Genomic DNA, 27,587 nt, shown 5'->3' on the forward strand with positions numbered 1-27,587 from the left:
ACATTGTAGACCAGATGTTTGCTGTCCCTGCCCTGCAGTCCCTAAACTTGGACTGTCCTGGGACAGACCCCACTTGGTAATGGATCCTAAACTTCACTTCGGCCCAGTTCATAACTTTTCTCCTATAGTGACGAGTTCATAGGGAAGATATGTCATAGGAAAATTGGTTTTATAATGTGATGCCAGAAAGAAAAGTTTGTCCTTGGCCAAAAAGTATTTATTGACCTGAAAAGGGAAGAATAGCAGAGAGCACTTCCCCATCATCTTTCATGTTTGTCGGGCTTGTCATGAGAAGCCCTCACTCCTTTGCCACCTCTCCCTTCCCTGTGCCTCTTGTCTACTTTCGATTCTCCCCTGCTATCTCCCCTGTAATCTATCTGATGGAGCCAGTGTGGGCGCTCCACAGTCCAAATGGAAGCTCAGTCCCTCCAGGTTAGCAGCGTGGCTGACGCCTAACAGTCTGGGAAGTGGGAGAAATTCTAGAACCCAAGTCTATTACCGACCCCCGACTTCCCACTTCCCATAAGCGTTCCACACCCAGCGGGTGATAAGGATGGGATCAGGGGATGCCCCCAAGCTGTCATTAGCAGCCTCTGGCAGACAGGAGGGCAAAGAGCTGGAGAAGAACGCTGGACATGGGATGGGCTGGCAGAGCTGGCCAGACAGAACCCTGGGTGGACACAGAGTTGGGAACAAGCCAGCCAGGAGAGGTGGCAGAGAGGCACCAGTTACTCTCCCAGGTGAGTTAACGCCCCAGTGTTTCCAGATCTTCGAGTCACTTCATCTTTATCCAGCACCCACCCCTCACCTTCCGCATCCTGAAGAAGAGAGATGGGCAGCTGGAGGGCTTCCATGCAGATCCGGCTCTACACATAGGTTTGAGAGCATACTCAGCAGTTTCTCATCCAGATCCAGGCGATATTTATAGAGGGGCCAGTGACATGGAGCTGGAAGTCTACTACTGGTGACTAAGGAGGGGGACAATGCCACTGGCTCAGCAGAGGGAATCCCCTGTGGGGCTGTCCCTCAGGTCCTCATCCCAACCCCCACCCCCGCACTGCACTCACACCTGCTTCGACCCCAAGCAGATCAGATGTGGCAGTGGGGGATCATGTGACGGAGAAGGGGCTATAAATAGCTGGAGGTGGGCATGCTGCCCCAGACGCCTTGGGGACAGCAAGAGCAGAGGCTTAAGGAGCTACACTGGGGGAAGGACAGGGGCAAGCAGGCCAAGGCCTGGCCGGGGCTCGGGGGGAGGGAACATGGAGCAATCCCGGTCACAGCAGCGTGGGGGTGAACAAAGCTGGTGGGGGAGTGACCCCCAGTACCAGTATATGCCCTTTGAACACTGCACCAGCTACGGACTGCCCTCTGAGAACGGGGGCCTCCAGCACAGGCTCCGGAAGGATGCAGGCCCCCGCCACAACGTCCACCCCACACAGGTAAAGTGCTATAAGGGGAGAGGGGAGCCACGGATGAGGGGAGACAGTGGTGCCAGAGACTGGTGAAAATTAGGAATTGGGTAAAAAGAGGGAGCAGTGTCACATTTTTTTAACTTAAAAAACAAGTACATGGTAATGTGTTCAAAATATGAAAATCTTTGGAAATCTGGGCTCACCTAAATATGCACTTAGAGAGAAATGCATGCACTTTCATACAACCTTTACCAACAGAGTACCCGAATCTTATGGGGAAACAGCAGAGCCTCACATGCACGAATAGCTCGTGCTTACATAACCTACGTGGAGTGGATTGCGTAGGAGCCCACACTGCAGTGTGCTGGGAGCTGTCTCCTACACCCTCACCCACAGGCAGACACTGCCAGATTTCTGCCTCTGTGACCCTCTGCAGAATACACAAACACACGAATCTTTCTGTGAAAGGCAGAAGAAAGGAACTGGACAAGTGTAGAAAACAGACTGAATTGCATATCAGTGATCAAAGATCTACCAACGTCAAAATGAGCAGAGATGTAATCAAGCTTTTAGGTGGCAAGATGATCAAGTAAGAACCTATTAAGTGTTAGGCACCTGAAAAAGTGCAGAGATGTGATCCCAGCAACAGAAGTATGCAGACTAATTAGGAGTGTTTAGGGATGGGCAGCCTCCTGCTGTGGGATTGGTGGGATATGACCACCAAGGAAAGGGGGAATGGGGATGGGCACAACTAAAGGAAAGGTTGTGAAATTGTCATGGAAAAAGATAGGTCATGGCTAATAAGTAAGTATGCCTCTCCCTCCAAAGAATGCAGAGAACAACAGAGGATAGAATTTGTCCAGAGGACAGGTGGCCAGAACTTACTTTTTTTTTTTTTTTTTTTTTTTGAGATGGAATATCACTCTGTCTCCCATGCTGGAGTATAGTGGTGCTATCTGGACTCACTGCGACCTCTGCCTCCTGGGTTCAAGCAACTCTCTTTCCTCAGCCTCCTGAGTAGCTGGGATTACAGGCACCTGCCACCATGCCTGGCAAATTTTTGTACTTTTAGTAGAGACAGGTTTTTGCCATGCTGGCCAGGCTGGTCTCGAACTCCTGACCTCAGGTAATTCACTCACCTTGGCCTCCCAATGTGCTGGAATTACAACTGTGAGCCACTGCGCCCCGTCTGGTCATAACTTAAAATACTTTTTTAAATTAATTAATTAATTTTTTAATAGGGAGCCTACAGTTCCTTTAGGTTTAGGGCTGGGAAGCTGAGGCATGAGCTGTGCAGGGGATCTCAACACTGGGGGTCAAAAGGATCTGCTCTCAGTCTCTGACCAACCCCCAGGAGTATTTGCAAAGGCAGCACCAGGGACCCAGTAGAGAACAGGGACATACAGGTCAGTGTAGGCTGGTATCGAGCGTTGGGAAGGTTCCCTGGAGATAGCGGGGTCTGACTAGGCCTTTGAACACCATTTGGGATCAGTAGGGGGGAAGACCCCTCCCCCGGCCCTGTGCTCTCACTGATGTACATGGTCGTATCTGGGTGGGATGACAACTTGAGTAACAGTGCCATTATGGCACTTCCTGGTGACAGTGAGGAGACTGGCCAGGTGAGCATGAAGCCTCGTGTTGGGAAGCTATGGTTAGTTTGGGGAGTAAAATTGAGCTGTTTTCTACAGGTCTCAAAAGCAAACAAGAGTTTGGATTAGTTTTTCTTTGTTTCATTTTTATTATGGAAAATTCAGACTTACACAAAAACAGAATGGTATAGTGAAGCCCCAAGAACCCCCCAGTTATCAACGTTTTGTCACTATTGTTACATCTGTTCTCCCCTTCCCCACCCTCACCCCTCTACACACTGTGGAATACTTTTGTTTGTTTGTTTGTTTTTCTTTGAGATGGAGTTTCGCTCTTGTTGCCCAGGCTAGAGTTGCAATGGCGCGATCTCAGCTCACCGCAACCTCCGCCTCCCGGGTTCAAGCGATTCTTCTGCCTCCGCCTCCTGAGTAGGTGAGATTACAGGCATGCGCCACCATGCCTGGCTAAGTTTTGTATTTTTAGTAGAGACGGGGTTTCTCCATGTTGGTCAGGCTGATCTCGAACTCCTGACCTCAGGTGACCTGCCCGCCTCAGGCTCCTAAAGTGCTGGGATTATAAGCGTGAGCCACCGAGCCTGGCTTACACGGTGGAATACTTTTTAACAAATCCCAGACATTGTATCACTTGTAGACTTGAGTTTTGACTTCTCCCTTGCCCTCCCCTCACCCTGCCCTGGTGTGGTGGTTAGCATGGGACCAGCTAGAACAGATCTGGCCCTTGAAGTGTTTTCCCAGCCCAGGTATGATGATATGAAGCAACCCCCTTCCTCGTCTCCACCGGCCTGGGGCCTCGAGGAGCTGAGACAGCCTCAGCTGTCTGACTTCCAGTGGGAAGTATCTTCTCTCTCTGGGTCCCAGGTAGGGTTTGGAAGGAAACACTGCCTTCCTCGGTCACTAACCCAGAAGACAAACAGCCATGAGCAGGGTAATTCGTGCGTGTGCCTGTTCAGGACTGCGGCGTAAAATGCTGCTCATATTGTGAAATCAGATCTCTTCTACTCAGGCTCTCCCAGAATCCAGCAACATGGCCTGGACTGACCCTGGCCCCAGAGGACGGTTAGTGCAGTGGGAGTGGGGCAGGCTAAAAGCAGTTTGAGCTGTTGCATACTCCACACAGACACACGTGCTCTGTCTCGGGATGGAAGTGGAGGGCCACCAGATCTGAGGAAGCTGCTCTGCCCCCTTCACATGTAGGGCAGGTGGGGGTCTAATTATCTGGCTGTAGGAAGAAGTAGATTGACCTGCCTTTTCGAGCTAGTTCCTGTGTGTGCATACAAGCGCTGGGAGATGAGGTAGATGGGCTTGAAGCTTGACAGAGGACCTGAGGCGCCTCAGGTAAGGCTAGACACCCCAAGGCAAAGTGCAACCAAGACTGCCCTGATAACCCAGTCTGTCCTCACCATTCATATAGGAGGAAAGTTAATGCAGGTGGTCTGGGGAAATTGTGAGACATACAGAAAGCAGTGACACAAAACACCTGATTGATATGGGCTGCTGGGTTCAGCACAGTCCTGTACCTCTGCTTCAAAGCAGAAACTGGCCTCCTTTATAAAGGTTACCTTGGGTCAAGGTGAGTACAGGTTGGAGAATGGGTGGAGAGAAGGTAGGATGAATGGACAAGGGAAAGGGTGGGAAATGTGGAAATGGAGGGTGGAGACTAGAGGGCAGGGATGACCACAAAGTCACCCTGCATGCAGTCAACTCCCAGAATTCAAAAAAGCTGCTGCTCTTTTCTTCTGTGAGTCTGTCTGCTGCCCTCTGTCTATTATTTTTTTTTACTCTTCAACAAGGCAGACACTGATCATTCTCTCTCTGTCCAGATTTATGGCCATCACAAAGAACAATTCTCAGACAGGGAGCGGGACATAGGGATGCCCAAGAAGACGGGCTCCAGTTCTACTGTGGACAGCAAGGATGAGGATCACTATTCCAAATGTCAAGGTGATGGGGACTGAGGAATAAATAAATCTGGAGTAGAAAGAGGTATAGGGATTAGGAGAATAACTTGGTCATCCCGTTGCACATACGTACTCTTTTCCCTGCTACAAAAACTCTACCTTTTTTTTTTTTTTTTTTTTTTTTTAAGAGACAGGGTCTCACTCTGTCATTCAGACTGAAGTGCAGTGGAGTGACCATAGCTCACTGCAGCCTAGAACTCCTGGGCTCAAGTGATCCTCCTGCCTCAGCCTCTCCAGTAACTAAAACTATAAGCACATGCCACCATGCCCAGCTAATTTTAAAACCTTTTTTGTAGAGATGCTGAGGCTGGTCTTGAACTCCTGGCATCAAGCAATCCTCCCGCCTTAGCCTCCCAAAGTCCTGGGATCAGAGGTGTGAGCCACCATGCTTGGCCCCTCTAAGTATTAAGGAAAAGGCACCTCTCTCCACCTCCTTTGCACTTTGCCTATTCCCTGTTATTCCTCCCACAACTTCAAGAAATGAGTTTTAGAAAGAAATTCAAGTATTCATGGGGAATTGGACTTTGGTGCCTTTTGCCGGGGCCAGAGCAGCGATCAGCAGAGGGGTAATGAGAAACTCAGTGCGTAAGATGTATGGACCCTGAGGACCCAAAGCTTGCCCTCCCATCTTGGGTCTAGCACCCAAAGTAGTGACTGGTTAGCTGTTCTCTCTCTCTCTCTCTCTCTCTCTCTCTCTCTCTCTCTCTTTCTCTCTCTCTCTCTCTCTCTCTCTCTCTCTCTATATATATATATATATATATATATATATATATATGTTTTTTTTTTTTCTTTTATTCCCCTCATCTCTTCCTAGATTGTGTCCGCCGCGTGGGACAGGTGGTGAGAAGAAAGTTAGGGGAAGACTGGATCTTTCTGGTGCTTCTGGGACTGCTGATGGCTCTGGTCAGCTGGTGCATGGACTACGTCAGTGCCAAAAGCCTTCAGGGTAGGTTTAACCTGGACCTTTGCCCACAGCTGTTTCTGGAGTTTCTACCTAGGGTAAGCAGGGTGTGTTATGGGAAACGAATGTTGCACAGAGAGGGATCAGGTGGGACTCCAGGCCCAGAAAAGACCAGACCTAGCCCTGCTCCACTTCTTACGCCCCTCCACTCACTGCCACCCAAACAGTGGATGCCCTCTAATAGGGTAACCAACTTGCCCCAGTTTCCCAGGGACTTTCCCAGTTTCAGCACTGAACATCCTGAATCCCAGGAAGCCCCTTGGTTCTGGGCACACCGGGTGGTTGGTCACACCCAGTCCTCCAGCCCTTCAAGGGCCAGATCTGTTCTAGCTGGTCCCATGCTAACCACCACACCAGGGCAGGGTGAGGGGAAGGCAAGGGAGAAGTCAAAACTCCAGTGGGATTCATGACACAGCCACCAACTACCAACTGGAACAGGCCACATCACCTCCCATAACTCAGGCTTCCCATGTGTCAAATGAGAGCAGCACCATCTTGGAAGGGGCACACAGAATGAGCACGGCCTGAGAACACGCCAGGTATACTTCCTGGTGCTGTGGACACAGCTGCTCAGCCACGCTCTGCCTAACCCCAGGCATGTGTCTCCGCAGCCTACAAGTGGTCCTACGCGCAGATGCGGCCCAGCCTTCCTCTGCAGTTCCTGGTCTGGGTCACCTTCCCACTCGTCCTCATCCTCTTCAGCGCCCTCTTCTGCCACCTCATCTCTCCCCAGGCTGTTGGTGAGAACTTGCCACCAGACTCAGCCTGAGCTGGGTGGCCTGAGAGGGGCCCTGTCTGTCTCCCCCACCATCCAGCCCCACCCACAGTCCGGTGCTGCCTGGCCCCATCCTCCCCACCACTGCCTCTTCAGCCCTCTCCAATTCCCATTCCCATATTCTGAACAGTCATCTCCCTTTTAACCTCCACCTTGACTCCGCACATAATCTTTCAACGCTTTTAGGCTCTGGAATCCCTGAAATGAAGACAATACTTCGTGGGGTTGTCCTGAAGGAATACCTCACAATAAAAGCCTTTGTGGCCAAGGTTGTCGCCCTGACTGCGGGCCTGGGCAGTGGCATCCCCGTGGGGAAAGAGGTAGGTCTGGCATGACAGAAGCAAGAGCTGGGAAGGGCCCTCAGGAGCCAGGGTGGTACCAACTCTAGAGGGAGCTCTGGGAGTGGAAGAGGATCAGAGGGACAGGACCAAGGCCAGGGCCAGGGGACACTAGGAAGGGGAAGTGCTTTGGAAGGTCCTCCACCTGGGGTCCAATGACAAAAGCCGCACAGCCTGGGGAGCTTGGAGCAGGCTCTCAGCCTGGACACCCCTGACATTTGGGGCGGGATAACTCTGTGCTGTCGGAGGCTGTTCTGCGCAGTGGAGGGGACTTGGCAGCATTGCTGGCCTCTGACCCTTCCTAGATGCCCAGCAGCATCCCCCAGTTGTGACACCAGCATGTCCTCAGACATTGCCATATGGACCCTGGGGGACAAAATCTCCCCTGGTTGAGAACACTGTCTTAGAGATCATCCAGACCAATTCCTTTGCTTGAATCTGAGAAAACCAGGACTGAGAATGAGGCTGTGCTATTTTCAAGGTTGCTCAGTAGGGTGCAGCCTCCTTCTGTTCTCTGCTGGTGTGCACCTTTGCCCCCTACTGCCATATTCCACCCAGCAGCCAGAGGCATCTTTTAAAAATGGGATCAGCCTCATCTGACCCCTGGTCAAAAACTTCTTAAGGCTTTCCATGCCTCTTAAAATAAAATTGAAAGTTTTTTTGTTGTTGTTGTTGAGACAGTGTCTAGCTCGCTTGCCCAAGCTGGAGTGCAGTGGTGCGATCTCGGCTCACTGCAACCTCCACCTCCCAGGTTCAAGCGATTCTCCCGCCTCAGCCTCCCGAGTAGCTGGGACTACAGGCAAAAGCCAACGCATCCGGCTAATTTTTGTATTTTTAGTAGAGATAGGGTTTCACCATATTGGTCAGGCTGGTCTCAAACTCCTGACCTCAGGTGACCGCCCGCCTTGGCCTTGCAAAGTGCTGGGATTACAGGTATGCGCCACCACGCCCCGGCCTAATCGGAGCTTCTTACATGGCCTTCGAGACCCTGAACTCCGGCTGCTCCTCTCTCCAGGCCTCTGCCCCCGCTTCCCTGTGTTTGGCTCACAGGTTTCCTTTCTGTCCCTCAGTCACTCTGCCCTGGGCCCCTCAGGGCCCCTGTGTGCTGTTTTCCCAGCCTGGAACATTCTTCCTCCTGACATCTGCGTGGCTCCCTCCCGCCTATCATTCAGAGCCCTGCTTGAGGGAGGCTCCTCAGGCTCTTTCCTCTAAACACGTGCCCTCCCACCCTCCGCCACCCTTGCTCTCTGGAGAGGAGAAATACACTGGTTTCTCGTCTTCCTCCTCCCTGGGATGAGGCCTCATGAGGACGGGACCTCTGCGTAACTCCTGTATTTGCAGCCCCTGGCACAGTGCCCGGAGTAAGGAATGTTAGTCCAGTGAGTGCTGCAGAGCCTACATCTGGCCTCTGACCTCCGCCCCCTTGCTCCCCCTCCCCCAGGGCCCCTTCGTCCACATTGCCAGCATCTGTGCTGCTGTCCTCAGCAAGTTCATGTCTGTGTTCTGTGGGGTGTATGAGGTAAGGTTGAGACAGCGAAATGAGCCAGGGCCAGGTGGTAGAAGGAGTCCGGCTGTGTGTCCAGGGTGTTGGGAGGGCTGCCTCTGCTCTGGGCTGGCTGTGGTGCTGAAGGAGCATCGCACTAATCCACGCTCCCTTCCTCGTCCCCCTGTCCGCCTACCCTAGCCACATAAATGCCTCTGTTTAACCTGTGCCTGTCCTCTGAATGCCCACCCCTCTTTGACCTGTGCCCCCACATGGAGGGCTGGCCTGTGGTCTGCTCCCATGCTCTCCCTGCTAGTCCATACCACCCCCTGTGTCAGTTTCCCTCCACGTTTCCCTCTTGTGCTCCCCCTTCCCTGTGTAGCTCCCAATCCCTCACCCCACCTCTTACATACGCCCCGCCTGCCCCACCCCTCCACCCCCTTGTCCCGCGTGCTTCTCTGTTGCAGACCGTGCCTGGGCAGCTTGACCTCCTGGTGTCGGCCTGTGCGGTGGGCGTGGGATGCTGCTTTGCAGCCCGTGTTGGAGGCAAGTTGCACTTCCTCCCTATCCCGATTGCCTAAGCAAGACTTAGAAGGGGGTTTTGGGTGGCTGCCACAAGCTTTGGAGTGGGCATCCGGGGAATGGCTGTGGATCACAGCCCCTAGGATCCAGATACCTGTATTTTTTCACCAAAGGGCTGTGTATTCTTTTGAGACTGCTTGCTGTGTGGTGCAGGACGTATTAGTACTGCTTTCTGGAGTTCTTGCTCTCTTTTCTGCTTATCATTTGTTGATATATATGCCTGGCATATATTTGCCTAACTTTTATTTCATTTTCTACTTTCTATTTCATTTCGGTGCTGTGCTATGAGGTTAATTCCTTTTTGCCAAACTCACTGAGTTTCTCTTGGCCTGGGAATCATAGGGGACATGGGACCACAAGGACTACTTGTGACTTAGGCCTCTCATTCTGCCTTATTCCCCATCCCTGCTTGTTTTCCTGTCCTCTGCCTGCCCACCTCCCTCTCTTCCATTTGTCTCTCTGTCTGTCTCTCCCCTAGTAGCAGCCATACTACTACTCTGATATCCTGACGGTGGGCTGTGCTGTGGGAGTCGGCTGTTGTTTTGGGACACCACTTGGAGGCAAGTGATTGGCCCCCTCCCCCATCAATCATCTTGCCTGGCCTGACTCCCAAAACAGTTTGAATCAGTATCCATAAGTGCTGGTATTACCAGGTTATTTACAAGAATAGCTGACTTTTAGTAAGCATTTGCTATGTGCCAGGCAACGTTCTAAGCACTTACTTTTACTCCTGGCCAAAGCCATATGAGACTGATATTCCAGAGGAGGAAGAGGAGAGAACTGAATTACAGAGAGGGAGAGTGACTTGAGCAAGTTCATTCTGTTAGTAAGGTCCAAGCTGGGAATTAAAACCAAGGCAGTCTCCGTGGCTCCCTTAATTATTTTAAAACCTGTTTGTATTGTTGGATGTTTTTGCCCTACGCTGATGACATCTCTAACGGAGAACTCTATGAACTTCCTCCTTCAAGGGAAAAACCCACATTTTGTTGTGCTTTACTAATTGCATGGGAATTCAGGTAGACCTTATTTAGATTAATGGTAAGCTTTTAGTGAAGAATAGTTAGGAGAGTTTCAAAGGATAAATGTCCCTTGATAGCAATTTAAAGTTAAGTTTAGCTCTTTCTCCAAGTATAAGGCAAATAGTGATTTCTCAGATTATTTTCCTTATCATGGATGATTAACAAATGGATGTAGTCGGAGAAAGCAGTCGTATCTGTGTATTGACTCATCAAAATCAATTAACGCTAGATTAGCAGGGCAGAATTATACAGGTCATTCATTGGATTCATTGATAATAAAAAGGACACTAAGTAGATATGTGAAGAAACAAAATTGTAGGAAGGGCATTTGCTTCTTAAAAGACCCACTGTTAGAGGTTTCTTTTCAGTTATGGAAATGTTAAGCAATCTTTTCATAGAGTCTTCCAGGGAACTAAAATGACTTGGCGCAGGAATGATAAATGGAGAAGAGTTTAAAGTTAATGCAAATGCATGATCTAACTTATGCAAACACTGTGGCAAAGCACAGACTTAGGAGCCCAAGTTAGCAAGCATACCAGCAAGCATCCTGTTTACATTTCTGTCCTCAGCTCTACTCATTAAAATCACTAATCCTTGTCAGTGGAGGATAGTGTATTTGGATTTTTGCACATGTTAAACGTTCACACTTACATTTGTACCCACTTTCACCTTTATTTACTCTTTAGCCTTTCAAATCCAGGAGGTCTAAAGAATATTTTTAGACTGGGAGACTTTTGTTATTTTGTTTCAATCAGCCAGATTCTCTTAATGTGAAGAGAATTTGCATTTTCCTGATAACATTGGAATTTCTGAGAAGAATCAGAAAGGTTCTTCTTGGACCTGTGTCAAGTATGGGAGAGGTAAAGATCATAGAGAAGTTACAGGCAACAGTTCTGAAACCATTGTGCTAGAAAAGGGAAGAAAAAATTCACAGATAAAGCATTGCTGTTGACACAAGAAATTGTTAAGAACTTAAAAATTAAGGTGCTATGTTTAGGCTGTTTGTATTACATGGTAAATGACAAAGGTATTTGCAGGTGGCATTCCTGGTTTTTTGTTGTTGTTTGTTTGTTTGTTTATTTAGATGGAGTCTTGCTCTGTCACCCAGGCTGGAGTACAGTGGCACCATCTTGGCTCACTGCAAGCTCTGCCTCCGAGGTTCAAGCAATTCTCATGCCTCAGTCTCCCTAGTAGCTGGGATTACAGGCCCGCACCATCACACCCGGCTAATTTTTTGTATTTTTAATAGAGACGGGGTTTCACCATGTTGGCCAGGCTGCTCTCAAACTCCTGACCTCAAGTGACCCACCCACCTTGGCCTCCCAGAGTGCTGGGATTACAGATGTGAGCCACCGTGCCTGGCCCATTACTTGATTTTTTAAAATGAATACTGAATAATTCTGAAAGGAAAATTAGTATCGAAATGATGTATTCATTATGGAGTCAGCTCTTAATTTCTTACACTAATGAAATAAATAGAATTCAGCATTCTGCTAAAATGACAAGCATCTTGCTCCCGTTCTATGCCAGGCCCTGTGCTGGATCTTGCACACTCAGGGTGCTCCTGGTTGAGAGGCTGGACAGGCAGGCAAACCTATCGTCATAGCCCACTCGAAAAAGTGGCCCAATGGCAGCTGGGGCAAAGTGCAGTGGGAACCTTATGCTAACCTGCCTACAAGAGCCCATGAAGCGTCACAAAAGAGGTGGTATTTGATATGAGGCTTGAATAATAAGTAGGACTGGCAAGGAGGATGGTGGGGGCAGGGTATTCTGGACAGAGGAACTAGCATTGCAAAGTCAAGATGGGGGCAGTAGCTGCGTATTAGCAGGGGATACAGAGGAAGGAATAATAGCAAATGAGTCTCGACAAGTAAAGGGGAACTGAATTATGGAGACCCTCATGGCTATGTATAAGAATATGGAATTTATTCTCTAGACTAGGATTTGCATAAATGTGTTTCATGGTTTTGTAGATCTAATGTGTAAAAATGGTTCTATAAATCAGTTGGAAAGTGCTTGGTTAGAGAGACAGTTCTTTCTGAAACTAGAAAAGTTATCAGTGGCCAGGCACGGTGGCTCATGACCGTAATGCCAGCACTTTGGGAGGCCGAGGTGGGCGAATCACGAGGTCAGGAGTTCAAGAACAGCCTGGCCAATATGGTGAAACGCCACCTCTATTAATAATATAAAAATTAGCTGGGTGTGGTGGCAGGTACCTGTAGTCTCTGCCACTCAGGAAGCCAAGGCAGAATAATTGCTTGAACCTGGGAGGCAGAGGTTGTAGTGAGCCGAGGCTGCGCCACTGCACTCCAGCCTGGGCAACAGAGTGAGACTCCATCTCAAAAAAAAAAAAAAGAAAAGAAAAGAAAAAGAAAAAGTTGCCAGAACATTTGATATGGTGACACGCATTGGGAATATCCAAAATGTAGCTCTAATGCACCATTTCCCACAGAACCCTGTCTCGTGGGATTTGTAGTATCTCACAGACCTGATTTTGGGAAATGCTGTTATGGGTGAATTAAAGCCATGAAAGACTTGTGCACAAGGAAGTGACATGGCCAGCCTTGAGTGTCCACCCAATCCCTTTGTCAGATGTGTGCAGGACAAAATCGGCCTGAGGATTAACAGGATTAATCCGAGATTAACAAGAAGACGATTGTCATAGTCCTGATGCTGTATAATAAGAGACTGCACTGGACAGAGGCAGAAGAGAAAGAGAAGAATGATAGAAAGTAAAATTGATACAACCTGGTGATTAATTTTATTTTTTCTTTTTGAGAGAGGGTCTTGCTCTCTGGCCCAGGCTGGAATGCAGTGGCGCAATCTTGGCTCACTGCAACTTGTGTCTCCTGGGTTCAAGCAATTCTCCCACCTCAGCCTCCCAGTAGCTGGGACTACATGCGCATGCCATTATGCCTGGCTAATTTTTGTATTTTTTTTTAGTAGAAGCGGGGTTTTTCCGTGTCGGCCAGGCTGGTCTCAAACTCCCGGCCTCACGTGATCCACCCACCTCGGCCTCCCAAAGTGCTGGGGTTACAGGCATGGGCCACTGTGCCTGGCATCTTGGTGATTAATTTTGTGTGGGGTAAAAGAGAGGAGGGATCTAGGCTAACACCCAGCTTTCCTACAAGGGCGATTGGGTGGATAGTGGTGTTAGTAACCAAGATTGGGTATACGGGAAGTGAAACTGATCTGGTGGGAGGAGCTAGCTGATACATTTCACTTTGAGTGTGTTCAGTTTGATGTTTCTGTGACATATCTAGGTGATACCATTTTTGCAGCAGGGTTGACGAGTCTGAAGCTCAGGAACATAGCTTTGCTAATCAGCAGCATATAGGTGTAGGTGATGGCACGAGCATACATGAAATTGAGAGAGAAAGTGTGTTTGTGAATAGGAGGAATAGGAGACCAAGGACAAAGGCTGGGGTTGAGCAGAGGCACAGGAGCAGCAGAGAAGGTAGAGAGGGAATCCAGGGTGGGAGAAGAGAGCAATGTTCCAGAACCTGAGCGGAGAGTTTCCAAAAGCTGTTTTTGTTTTTAATGCTTTGTTTCCTTTTAACTGCACATTTTATGTTTGGCTCAGGCTAATATTAAAATTAGCTCTCATTCCAGAGCATACAGTGACAGACTGCTAGGGAAAGTGTCCCAGAACCACGTCATGGGAAAGAAAACCTAGCCCAGGATTTCAAAAAAATTGTTGTAAAATATTCATCAGTTGGATAGTTTACACCCAGGCAAATCAAAGCTGACTGCTTTTGTTACTGGTATAGAAAAGGAGAGAGACTCACTCTACCTGATTCCTGCTGTGTCAAATCCTCCTTTTAGGCCCCAGAGGTAGCTGCTTACCTGATGTGATGTGAAGAGCAGGGCAGAAGGGGTGACTGACGAAGCTCTGTCTGCCCCACATTGTCCATTGCCTTGCTCTGTTTCCTGAAATTCTGTTCTCTTCTGTTCTCTTTTATCCTCATCCTGTCCTTTCCTCTCCTCCCCTGCTCATCCCTAGAATAGACATTCAGCCCTGATTATGCACCAGGCACCGTACTAGGTGCTGGTTTCCAAGGAATTTTCTTTTCTTTTTTTTTTTCAAGACGGAGTCTTGCTCTGTCACTCAGGCTGGAGTATAGTGGCGCGATCTTGGCTCACTACAACCTGCGGCTCCTGGGTTCAAGCAATTATTCTGCCTCAGCCTCCCAAGTAGCTGGGATTATAGGTGCCTGCCACTGCACCTGACTAATTTTTGTATTTCTAGTAGAGATGGGGTTTCACCAAGTTGGCCAGGCTGGTCTTGAACTCCTGACTTCATGATTCACCCGCCTCGGCCTCCCAAAGTGCTGAGATTACAGGCATGAGCCATTGCACCCGGCCTCCAAGGAATTTTCAATCCTAGGGGATCTCAGAAATGTAAACAAATATCTGGATCTGAAAGTGGTAGTGCTATAGTAACCCAAAATTCTGAAAGCGCAGGCTGAAGGACAGATGGTTTCGACCTGAAGAGGAGGATTGTGGATGGCTTCCCAGGGAAGGGGAGTTGGGACTGACCACTGGAAATCCTCTGCCAAACTGCAGCAGCTGCTGTATTCGGGAGTAACCATTAGGCCACCCTCCCCCTGGTGCAAATGACCTGATGTAACCATTAGGCCACCCTCCCCTTGGAGCAAATGACCTGATGTAACTAGTCGACTGTCACCTATAGAAGAGAAGGTGGTGGTCCTGGGGGATTCAAGAGATGTGACTTTTGAGTATAGCACAGGGAGAAGAAAATTACTAGGATGTGAGATGCTGCCTGAAGAGGGCGTTCACTCTGTTCACATGGAGAGAAAGGGGACAAACCGGCCTAGTTCAAGGTTTCCTGAGGTCAGGCCTCATCTCCATTCATCCAATTATGTGCATGGTTGCATTTCCCTGGTTCTTTTTCCTCGTTTTTGATAAAGATGAGGCTTAGCTAGGTTTTAGGTAATTTTGTCATCAATTTTTACTTTGCATCGGATTAAAGTCCACCCCCCTTATTCTTAATATGTTGAAAGATTTTTTTTCTTTGCCTCTCTTGAGTGTTGCTTTTTATGCCCTCACTGGCATTCCTTACTTTGTCCCTACCAACCCTTGTTCTTTTTCTGTAGATCTACCCCCTCAATTTCTGCTCCAGCACCTACGCTCAGAAACAGTACTACTTAGAACTACTACTTAGCTTTCCTTTTGCCTCACCCACTTTTCTTAAGCATGACTGTTTTTATCTTCTTCTAGGCTCTTGGCTTTTCCCCTTGCGTTGGTCCTTTTAAGTCAGGTTTTTAGTTTTTTGGTTTTTTTCTTTTCTTTTCTTTTTTGAGACAGAGTTTCACTCTTGTTGCCCAGGCTGGAGTGCAGTGGTGTGATCTCGGCTCACCGCAACCTCCGCCTCCTGGGTTCAAGCGATTCTCCTGCCTCAGCCTTCCCGAGTAGCTGGAATTACAGGCATGAGCCACCATGACCTGCTAATTTTGTATTTTTAGTAGAGATGGGGTTTCTCCATGTTAGTCAGGCTGGTCTCGAACTCCCGACCTCAGGTGATCCGCCCGCCTCGGCCTCCCAAAGTGCTGGGATTACAGACATAAGCCACTGCGCCCGGCCTAGTATTAGTTTATTATTATTATTATTATTATTATCATCATTATCATTATTGGTATGACTCCTCTACCTTCTTTTCTTGAACTATCGAGAATTGTCAGCTCCTGCAAAGTCCCCTCCTATTTTTGTTCTGTCTTCCTTATAAGGTTGCTCCAGGGTACATGGTATATGTAGAGCGGTAGGAAAGTCCAGAGGAGGGTGCTAAGGAGAGTCCCTGTAAATCCTGAGCTCTGCTTGGCAACTCTACTGAGGACCTGCTCTGGAACTTTCTCTCTCTTAACTTTTCTGCAGATTTTTTTCAACTACCTTTTAGTCCCTGTGGATATCTGACAGTTGTGAACCCCATTCCACCCTACATTCTAAGGGATGCAGAGGGCATGGACACTTGATCCTCATGTTTTGGAAGTTGAAGGCCCATTCATTTTCAACCTTCTCTATGTCTTGTTGAACCCATCCCTTGTCTGAAATAAAAATAAGAATAAAAAACTCCTAGCCTGAGCGGTTGTGTGGTTTTGAGCATGGGAATCCAAGAGTTCATGACTTTCCACTCCTGCTTCCTCCCAGATTCATGTTTCAGCAAAAGCTCCTTAGGTCCAAGGAGTGGGGAGTGTGGGGGAGCCCTTTCACTGCTGTCTGCCCCCGACCACACTTCTGTGCCCCTGCAGGAGTGCTGTTTAGCATCGAGGTCACCTCCACCTATTTTGCTGTTCGGAACTACTGGCGAGGATTCTTTGCAGCCACGTTCAGCGCCTTCGTGTTCCGAGTGCTGGCAGTGTGGAACAAGGATGCTGGTAACCAAGGAGGCCTGGGGTGGAGGCTGTGTGAAATAGAAAGACTGGGAATGAGGTGCAGAGGAAAACTCTGTGGGGCAGTTCAGAAAAGGAATAATGGGCGGGATCATTTGTGGGGTGGGACCAAGGCCCAAGGGTGTATGACAAAGATACAGGTCATGGAGTGGGAGAGTATGTCCATGGAGGGGTGTGCGTAGAAAAAAGGAAAATACATTCAAGAGGAGAAACTGGGATTGGAGGAAGGAAGGAATTAATCCTGAAAACTGCCCACCTCTGTTTCCCTGTTGGGTTTCTACAAAGCTCCCACCATAATCCTGGCCTTTCCATCCTACAGTCACCATCACTGCTCTGTTCAGAACCAATTTCCGAATGGATTTCCCCTTTGACCTGAAGGAACTACCAGCTTTTGCTGCCATCGGGTCAGTGGGGTTACCTGCTCTGTGTGTGGTGAGCAGGGTGTGGGGTGAGGCTGTAGATTGGAAGGGACCCAAGCCAGAAAGAAGGTGGGGTTGGCACAGATAGAGTACATTGCTGGGGGCATGTGGGCCCATAGGAAAGACGGAAGCCTGGTATTTGTTTCCCTGCAGTAGTCAGGTCCAAGAGATGAGGATTTCACATCTGTAAGATTCCAACTCTATAAATTACACCCTCAGGATTTGCTGTGGGCTCCTGGGAGCTGTATTTGTGTATCTGCATCGCCAAGTCATGCTCGGTGTCCGAAATCACAAGGCCCTCAGCCAGTTTCTTGCTAAGCAGTGAGTCACCGCCCTTCTTTTGCCCTACCCATTTACTTTCTGGTTTCTCCAAGAGTTCCTCCCTTTTTATCTTTGGGAAAGGCATTAAATGCCTCTGAGTGGCTTGCATGAAAGTATAAGGAAGCCCTGATACTGTGGTGAGGGGGAAAATTGTGTGGTCTCCCATTTAAAGATCATTTTTGTGTTGTTTTTGTTTTTTGAGACAGAGTCTCACTCCATCACCCAGGCTGGAGTGCAGTGGTGTGATCTCGGCTCACTGTAACCTCTGCCTCCTGGGTTCAAACGATTCTCATGCCTCAGCCTCCTGAGTAGTTGGGATTACAGGCGTGGGCCAACATGCCCAGGTAATTTTTGTATTTTTAGTAGAGATGGGATTTCACCATGTTGGCCAGGCTGGTCTCGAACTTGTGACCTCAGGTGATCTACCCTCCTTGGCCTCCCAAAGTGCTGGGATTACAGGCATGTGCCACCATGCCTGGTTAATTTTTGTATTTTTAATAGAGACGGGGTTTCACCATGTTGGCCAGGTTGGTCTTGAACTTGTGACCTCAGGTGATCTGCCCACCTTGGCCTCCCAAAGTGCTGGGATTACAGGTATGAACCGCCGCACTCAGCCTCAAATATTTTTTGTGTGTGTGAAGAGAATTTCGGTTAAATAAACGAGACTACAGTGGAGGACAGGAAGCTTCAGCTTGCCAACGTTCAGTATGGTATTTACTGTGAGTTGGCTGAATTGTGGGGGTTAACTCTGTTTCTTTTTCAGCCGCCTGCTGTATCCTGGAATTGTTACCTTTGTCATTGCCTCATTCACCTTCCCACCAGGAGTGGGTCAATTCATGGCCGGAGAGGTCAGCTTTTGGGGAGCTGAGGTGGGGTCGGGTCACTGAGCACATGACTAGGTTACTGGGGCCGCATGGGAAAGAGGAAACAGCACGGACATCCCTCAGGCTTCAGAGTATAAGTAGTTTTGTCCAAGGACAGACTTTTGCGATTCTCCCTGAGAAAAGGGCAAAAGAGACCCTTGAATAATGAGGCTGCGGAATAAGTTTTCTAAAAAAGGAAGCACAGGAGATCCCTGGAGTACCCACCCCTTCTGCTTCTTCCTCTCTCAGTTGATGCCCCGAGAAGCCATCAGTACTTTGTTCGACAACAATACGTGGGTGAAACATGCAGGTGATCTTGAGAGCCTGGGCCAGTCAGCTGTGTGGATTCACCCCCGCGTCAACGTTGTCATCATCATCTTTCTCTTCTTCGTCATGAAGGTACTGCTCCTGACACTAGCAACACCCTAAACTTAGCTCTATCTGTTTTCCATCTAGGAACCCAGGGTTTGCATAGGGTAGGAAGGGGTAGAACTTCATTTGGTCTTCATCCAACCTAAAAATAAGTCATTTGAAAACCATAGAGTTGGCCAGACAAGGTGGCTCACGCCTGTAATCCCACGACTTTGGCAGGCTGAGGCAGGCGGATCACTTGATGCCAGGAGTTCAAGATCAACCAAGCCAACATAGCAAAGCCCCATCTCTACCAAAAATTCAAAAAAAAATTGCTGGGCATGGTGGCGCACACCTGTAATCCCAGCTACTTGGGAGACTGACGCAGGAGAATCATTTGAACCCGGGAAGTGGAGGTTGCAGTGAGCCGAGATTGTGCTATTGCACTCCAGCCTGGGTGACAGAGCATGGTTCTGTCTAAAAATAATAATAATAATAATAATTATAGAATAGTAAGTTGGTGTAGAAGTAAACCAGTATCTGAGTTAATTGCTCTATTCACGTCAATTTAGTGTTGTTTGGCATAGTTACCTAACCCTTCTAATTGTTCTTCTTGCTAAATGACTAAGCCGTCACAATAGCCAAGTAAAAAAGTGCAAGATAGAGTTAAGCATTATAAATAACTGTAAAAGCCCTGGATTAATTAAACAAATCCCCCCACTTATTAGATAATTAAGTACTTCATTCTCCATGTATCTGATGATCCATTTTTAGGTGATTTGAGCATCTTTATTCCCCAGGCTTGTCGATAATCTCTTTTGCAGAGCTTCAAAAGAGATAAAATATTTAAATTAATTGTATTAGTGACTACACATAATTTTTATAAATGTTATTATTCTCTATTTAGGTGATGAAGCTGTGAGGATTTTGCTATTCCCAAACCAGATTCTTCTAGCTTCAACTGGGCAATAAAAGATGATCTCTTTTACATCACTTTTTTTTTCATATCTGCCCATCAAGGATTATGTATTTATAGACTTCTCAATTACTGCCTTGTAATAAGATATTTTTATTCCTAACCCTGGTTGTGACATCTATTACAATTGCTGATTGCTTGCCGGGCGTAGTGGCTCACGCCTGTAATCCCAGCACTTTTGGGAGGCCGAGACAGGTGGATCATCCGAGGTCAGGAGTTCAAGACCAGCCTGACCAACATGGTGAAACGCTGTCTCTACTAAAAATACAAAATTAGCCAGGTGTTGTGGCGCATGCCTGTAATCCCAGTTAGTTGGGAGGCTGAGGCAGGAGAATTGCTTGAACCCAGGAGGTGGAGGTTGCAGTGAACCAAGATTGTGCCATTGCACTCCAGCCTGGGCGACAAGGGCAACACTCCGTCTCAAGAAAAAAAAAAAAAAAAGTTGATTGCCTTTTTTTTCTTTTGTGGTGATTATCTTTTTACTAATAGTGTGTCTTGCCTAAATACCACAACACTTTCCTCTATATATTAGAGTTCTCATTTATAAGTCTGTCCATACTGAACTTTCAAGCTTTTGAATACCTTGCTATTAACTTATTTATGATACTTTTTATAAATCTATGTTTTCCCAGGATATGAGTCACTAAGTTATATTTATATTGCAGTAGCTACAGTGAGTTCATATATTCATTTGTTCAATAAATGTTATTAAGCATTTACTATGTGCCAAGTACATAATATTTCATCATTAACCTTTAGCTAATCTTATGCTTGCAACAGAAAAAAAAAATTCAAAATATTTAAAAATGTTCTTCTATTTTTTGCTGTTTATTTAGTGTACTTTTCAGTGATGTTATGACTAGAGACAGCAGATACTTGAAACACTGAATTTCAACTCTGTAACATATTCCCAGGGTTTCTAGAAACTGCATTTGCAAATGATCTTCCCCATTCCACTTTAGGTGGTTTAGTTGGGTCTATAGCATTCATATTTTGCACACCCACTTTATTAATTTAATCCCTTTAAAATGTCTTTCTTCAAAAGATTTTCCTTTTTTATCATAAAAGAAGTTATCAGTGTCTTGTTAGGGATTTGATTTTTAGACTTTCATTATAGAGTTCATCTTCTCTAATTTATAAATCCCAACCTCCTATAATTAGTTGTTGAATACACAAACCCACCTACAGTAACCAAGTACACATGTTGGTGGATCTCAGAATTGGATGGTAGTCCAATGATTATAACTATATTTTTCTGAGATTTCTCTAGACTGAGCTATATGGCAACATTGGCATCATATGTACCTTTAAAAGATCGAGATTTTGAAAAGTTCTGTAGAAACAAAATACTGTATATTTTTCAACATTTCTCCTAAACCTCATCCCAGCTCCCCAGATTCATAAATATGTGTCTGGATTCCACTTCACAAATTCAAGCTTATTGGGAGAAATCTACTTAGATGATATAGAGGACCCAACTGTATGCCACTTTTATTAATTTCTCACTAGATTATATCCTTGATAATGTTACATCATACATGTATCAGGAAAAGAAACTTATACTTCCTGGACTATATTTCAAGCCCAACACTTTGCAGCTGGCCTATAATATCCTATAATACTTATAAGCATAAAACCACTCCCTGCTACAAATCTATGATATTCCCTGGTTATCACCACTTCTCAGCATTTTCACTGTCATTGGACACAATAACCATGCTCTTATTTTTTAGCTAGGTAGGATATGTAGCTAAATTAAAATATAAACATGACTGAAACAATTTTTCCAGTGTCTAATTTGAAATGTAGTCTATGTGGTCTTCTGGCAGCACCTGTACAGGCAGGTAAGATTCTCAATTCAGCTGGTTTTTTTTGTTTGTTTTTTTTTTTTTTTTTTTTTTTTTTTTGAGATGGAGTCTTGCTCTGTCGCCCAGGCTGGAGTGCAGTGGCGCGATCCCGGCTCACTGCAAGCTCCGCCTCCCGGGTTCACGCCATTCTCCTGCTTCAGTCTGCCAAGTAGCTGTGACTACAGGTGCCCGCCACCACGCCCAGCTAATTTTTTGTATTTTTAGTAGAGACAGGGTTTCACCATGCTGACCAGTATGGTCTCGATCTCCTGACCTTGTGATCCGCCCGCCTCAGCCTCCCAAAGTGCTGGGATTACAGGCGTGAGCCACCGCGCCCGGCCAATTCAGGTGTTTTATAGTATTAATGAAGGGAACTTCCATCTTCCTCAGTCTCATGACATGGAAAGATCATTACATTATACATCAAGAGAAGAGCTTTTACAATGAGTATGAATACCATTCCAAATCCTCAGTTTGCTTTTAGTAAGTCTAACATTGTTACCTAGTATCACTAAGTTCTCTGCACAGGCTGAGGCTCTGTAGAATTTTTTTTCACTCTTTTCACTTCATTCTCCCGAGGTGAATCCTTCATTTCACTCCTTCTAATGAAGGGTCCAAATAATGGGTTTCCAGTTTTCCAGTTCCCTGGAGTTGAGTATTTCAGATCTTGGGAGTTCTGTAGGTCTAGATCTGGGAAAAAAAAAAAAAAAAAAGCTGGATGTAATCCCAGCACTTTGGGAGGTCGAGGCAGGCAGATCACCTGAAGTCAGGAGTTTGAGACCAGCCTGGCCAACATGGCAAAACCCCGTCTCTACTAAAAATACAAAAATTACCTGGGCGTGGTGGCAGGTGCCTGTAATCCCAGCTACTTGGGAGGCTGAGGCAGGAGAATTGCCTGAATGCAGGAGTCAGAGGTGGCAGTAAGCTGACACACCATTGCACTCCAGCCTGGGTGAGAGAGTGAGACTCTGTCAAAAAAAAAAAAAAGAAGGAAAAAAGGAAGGAAGGAAGGAAGGAAGGAAGGAAGGAAGGAAGGAAGGAAGGAAGGAAGGAAGGAAGGAAGGAAGGAAGGAGAGAGAAAGAAAAGAGAAGATAAGAGAAAAAAGAAAAGAAAGAGAAAGAAAGAAGACAGTCTTGGGAGTTATTTGTGTTTCACATTACTTCTGGATCTTTTCTTTCACGTGCCAATAGCTAAAAAAAGTTTGCTAATCTCATGTGTCAACATCCTTACTACCGGAGTTGATAACTTCAATGTCCTCTGATCTTAATACTGTTCTTACACATATCTTGGAGGCTAATCTAAAGTACATCCTCTGAAATCAGACCTATTGGTCACCTGTTATATGAATTGCTAGAGCTTTCAGATTAACCTGAGCCTACAAAATCTCTTATGGCTCTTACGTACTTATTTCAAAGAGATGGTACAGGATAGTTCAAGGGGTATCCAACTGTTAAATGTCAGAATCACTTAAGAAGCTTAAATTACAAGTGCCTATAGCCCTATCTGCAGACAATCTGATGTGGTAGCTTCCAGTGGGGTCTGGTCATCTGCATTTTAAAACAAGTTCCCTTGGATGAGCATTACTCTTTAGTGTTTTAGCAAATATTAGCTCTGAGAAGCTTTTCCTGCTTTGCATGAATACTATTTGTTCAGCCCATCTTTGTTCTTTCCTTCCTTCCTTTCTACCTACTCACCTAGCTACATCGTTCCTACATTTACTGAGCACTATGCACCAGTGCAGAGGGAAGGCAGAAAGGACAAGATGCACTCTCTGTCCTCAGGGGATTCTCAGTCTCTATTCTCTTCATTTTGCCCATTTATTTTTATAGTTCTCAACTGTTTTGAATAGTCATATTCTGACATGAAGGAGTATGTGTTTTGGCTCATCTCAGAGCTTCTGGGATGAGACTTTCTCTGAGTCTTTGTCACTGCTTCCTGAGGTCAGCCCTGGATGGGGGAAGTTCTTTCTTTCTAAGGTTCTGAAAATTAAGAAATATATTTCTCTTTAGCTTACAGTGCAATTGCGCACAGCTCTAAAACTGTGAATACTTTCACCTTGGCAGTTTGTCTGAACTTTAGCTGCTACCCTCTTGTACCTAATAAGTTTGAGATCCTTTTCTGAGAGTGGTTTACTTATTTTGGAAGGGCCATATAAACCTGTTGCTTTGCTTACATATTACATCTCATACTTTTATTTCTTTTACAGATATTTAAAAAGTTCAACAACTAGCCTTTTTTCCATTCTCTTTCTCAATTCTTTTGTACTCTTTTTTTTTTTCTTGAGACCATGTCTCGTTCATCGCCCAGGCTGGAGTACAGTGGCAAGAAGCAAGATCTCAGCTCATTGCAAGTCCCGCCTCCCAGGTTCACGCCATTCCCCTGCCTCAGTCTCCCGAGTAGCTGGGACTGCAGGTGCCCGCCACCACGCCTGGCTAATTTTTTTTTTTTTTTTGTATTTTTAGTAGAGACTGGGTTTCACCGTGTTAGCCAGAATGGTCTCGAGCTCCTGACTTTGTGATCTACCCACCTCGGCCTCCCAAAGTGCTGGGATTACAGGTGTGAGACACCATGCCCGGCCAATTCTTTTGTACTCTTTGCCTCAAAATGTACATACTGCTTTTTGTAAAATTGTCTCAATTTCTATTGGAGTTCTAGCTTACAAAGTTGGCCTTAGAGATTTTTTTTTTCCCATTACATTGGCTGACTTATCAAGCTTTCTCAATTTACCCTTCCAGTATATAGCCAGGACAGATCTAAATTTTGATCCTTGTTTAAGGTGATCTGATGATTAAAGCAAGTGGCTTAGGCAAGTAAGTCTTCTCTCCAGGTTCTACTGTGAGTTTCACCATATAGATGGTTCTATGAATGACCAGATAAGTCACTCAGACTTTAAATGTCTGACACTTAGAACTGGAGCTCCTCGACCAGGCGCACTGACTCACACCTGTAATCCCAGCACTTTGGGAGGCAGAGGCGGGCAGATTGCCTGAGGTCAGGAGTTCAAGACCAGCTTAGCAAAACTCCATTTCTACTAAAAATACAAAAAAATTAGGTGGGCATGATGGCATGCACCTATAGTCCCAGCTACTCGGGAGGCTGAGGCAGGAAAATAGCTTGGACCTTGGAGGCAGAGGTTGCAGTGAACCGAGATCATGGTACTGCACTTCAGCTTGGGTGCTGGGTGACAGAGCGAGACCCTGTCTCAAAATAAATAAATAAATAAATAAATAAAAATAATAAAAAATAAAGAAAGAACTGGAGCTCCTTTTCAGAAATATAACCTGAGTAGGAAAAGTTTTCCTCCAGCTTCAAGAGTTTCAGGCTATTTGCTGAGGCAAACTTTCTGGACTAAAAGGGTACAGTGGGCTGGGGCTCTTTTGGGGCAGAGAAAGAGAAGTACTCTGGGTCTCCATTCTTTGTTCTAGACTGCTGAAAGGCAAATACAGGCACTCAAAGTAGGAGGGCTTTGGTCTAGTCATCTGGAGGAAACTTCTGATAGTATTCCTGTATTGTCTTTGGTAATCTCTTAGCCTGAGAGCTCTATGGTTTTTGTTTCTGGAAGAAGGGTGACAGACAAAGTAGCTTTCAGAAGGATCAGCTATCCCAGGATTTCTGCAGAAACGATAGTGGGAAGGGAGAAGTGTGTGTGCCTGTCTACTGGGCAGAGTTGAAAGGGTATTCCAACGCTCCTTTTTATTGCAGTTCTGGATGTCCATCGTGGCCACCACTATGCCCATACCCTGCGGAGGCTTCATGCCTGTGTTTGTGCTAGGTAAGTTCTGATGGGAAGCCTGGGGTCTGACTCAGAGTTGCAATCTAGGATACCGGAAACATAAGGAAAGGCCCGGGATGCTGGGAGTTTGTATTTCGTCTTAACACCCCAGGAGAGATTGGTTCTGAAAACAGAGAGCAAGGAACTTGGATCTTGTAACACCTTTTATCTTTCTTTTATCTTTTTGAGATAACTTCCTTTTATCTTTCCTCTAGGAGCTGCATTTGGAAGGCTGGTAGGAGAGATCATGGCCATGCTGTTTCCTGATGGTATTTTATTTGATGACATCATCTATAAGATCCTACCTGGGGGCTATGCAGTAATTGGTGAGAAACATTCCCACTTCCCTGTAATCAAACATTGAGTACTCCAGACTCCCACACTTAAACTCTCCCATTGGATCTTCATTCTAGGCTACACAATACAATTTTAATTTAGTGCTACTGAACTCGACTTATACTCAGATAACATACCTATGACTCTGACTCTCATTATTTCTTATTGAACTTCTGTGAGCCTTAGTTTCCTCATGTGGAAAAGGGTCATAGGGATCAAATGAGATCGTAAGATTCTAGGATTGTGTCTGGATGTTTGATAAACGTTCTATCTTTCCTTCCTAGGAATCATGGAACCAACAATGCAGGTGATTGGCTCAGGTTGCAGGCGATTGACTCAACCTAAGACGTGTTTATATTGATGGGGAGTTAAGAGCACAGGACTAAGAGCTAAGAAACATAGCTCTAGATTTCTCCTGCTGCTTGTTATCAGTGACCATGAAGCAAGATAGCTGCTTCTGAGCCCTAGTTTCTTTATTCTAAAATGACTTCTAAGATAGAGCTATGCCTAACACCAATAGAATCCTGATATTATTGTGCTTCCTCCCTTCCTCACCAAAATTCCATAGCATCTCAGGCCATGCCTTCCCTAGATAGAGAATTGCTGACCAGCTTTCTAGCTCACTTGGTACCCTGCTCACCTGACACAGTTTCTTTATAAAAGCCTCTTTCATCAATGAGGGTCACTGCTCTTGTTCTCCATCTTCATGACTTCCTGGTACACATGCCTCCCTTGTGAACATTTCCTTGTATACACATCCTGTGATTGTTTATGTTCTGAAGCATGTTGTATGCAATATCCAGTAGTGTCATTCCTCCCTATATTTCCCTTTTGTGGTGCTTTCTTGCTTGCTCTCTCCCTTTCTTTCTTTCTTTCTTTCTTTCTTTCTTTCTTTCTTTCTTTCTTTCTTTCTTTCTTTCTTTCTTTCTTTCTTTCTTCCTTCCTTCCTTCCTTCCTTCCTTCCTTCCATCCTTCCATCCTTCCTTCCTTCCTTCCTTCCCTCCTTCCTTCCCTCCTTCCTTCCTTCCTTCCCTCCTTCCTGCTTTCCTGCCTTCCTTCCTTCCTGCCTGCCTGCCTTCCTGCCTTCCTGCCTTTCTTCTTTCCTTCTTTTCTCTCTTCTCTTCTTTTCTTTCCAGAGTCTTGCTCTGTTGCCCAGGAGTGCAGTGTCACAATCTGGGTTCACTGCAACCTCTGCCTCCTGGGCTCAAGTGATTCCCCTGCCTCAGCCTCCCAAGTAGCTGGGATTACAGGCACATGCCACCATGCCTGGCTAATTTTTGTAATTTTATAGAGATGGGGTTTCACTATATTGGCCAGGCTGGTCTCAAACTCCTGGCCTCAAGTCATCCACCCGTCTTGGCCTCCCAAAGTGCTAGGATTATAGGCATGAGCCACCACGCACAGCTGACTTTTTCTTGTTACATTTTCATATGTGCCTTCCTCTACATTTTCCCCATAGGATATCTCTTCCATATTTAAATAAGAAATATAGTTAATGCACAAGTGACTATTTTGGTTAGTGGGAAAACAACCAAAAATTAACAAGATAGATTCTATCTTCAGGGAGCTTATAGAATTATAAAGTTTCAGATCTACAAGGGCCTTAGAAATCATCTAAATGACCCCTTTCACTTTATAGTTGAGAGCATGGGATTCCAGAGGAATTAAGCTCTACTCATTCCATTGAGAAATAGTAACAGCAGGATCTGACACAAGTCTCATTGCTCCAAGTCCACAACACGATTCTTGGGTTTCCACTCTATTTACTCATTAATTCTTGGCATTAATACCTAAAGCCCAACGTAAAAAAAAATGTCATAACTGAGTTGTAAAATGCTCAGTGAAGAGACCTGATACAGTGGCTCATGCCTGTAATCTCAGCACTTTGGGAGGCTGAGGCAGACGGATAACTTGAGGCCAGGAATTTGAGACCAGTCTGGCCAACATGGCAAACCCTGTTTCTACTAAAAATACAACAATTAGACGTGTGTGGTGGTGCATGCCTGTAGTCCTGGCTACTTGGAAGACCAAGGCAGGAAAATCATTTGAACCTGGGAGGTGGAGGTTGCCATGAGCCGAGATTGCACCACTGCACTCCAGCCTAGGTGACAGAGTGAGACTCTGTCTCAAATAATAATAATAATAAAAAATAAATA

General features: G+C 46.2%; 1 protein-coding gene across 1 annotated transcript in view; it reads left to right on the forward strand.

Annotated features, from left to right (window-relative positions):
* Positions 1–1,181: 1,181 nt before the first annotated feature.
* CLCN1 (chloride voltage-gated channel 1) overlaps positions 1,182–27,587 on the forward strand; it is a 37,347-nt gene continuing 10,941 nt past the window's right edge. The window contains exons 1-14 of the mRNA XM_025380252.1: positions 1,182–1,442; positions 4,843–4,963; positions 5,795–5,926; positions 6,553–6,681; positions 6,903–7,036; positions 8,496–8,573; positions 9,601–9,679; positions 16,405–16,530; positions 16,865–16,949; positions 17,184–17,285; positions 18,049–18,133; positions 18,398–18,547; positions 25,026–25,095; positions 25,311–25,421. Coding sequence (XP_025236037.1) covers positions 1,263–1,442; positions 4,843–4,963; positions 5,795–5,926; positions 6,553–6,681; positions 6,903–7,036; positions 8,496–8,573; positions 9,601–9,679; positions 16,405–16,530; positions 16,865–16,949; positions 17,184–17,285; positions 18,049–18,133; positions 18,398–18,547; positions 25,026–25,095; positions 25,311–25,421 — 1,582 coding nt within the window. The 5' untranslated portion in view covers positions 1,182–1,262. The remainder of the gene's footprint in view (positions 1,443–4,842; positions 4,964–5,794; positions 5,927–6,552; positions 6,682–6,902; positions 7,037–8,495; positions 8,574–9,600; positions 9,680–16,404; positions 16,531–16,864; positions 16,950–17,183; positions 17,286–18,048; positions 18,134–18,397; positions 18,548–25,025; positions 25,096–25,310; positions 25,422–27,587) is intronic.

The sequence above is a fragment of the Theropithecus gelada genome, chromosome 3 (assembly GCF_003255815.1).
Source record: "Theropithecus gelada isolate Dixy chromosome 3, Tgel_1.0, whole genome shotgun sequence".
Classification (NCBI taxonomy): Eukaryota; Metazoa; Chordata; class Mammalia; order Primates; family Cercopithecidae; genus Theropithecus; species Theropithecus gelada.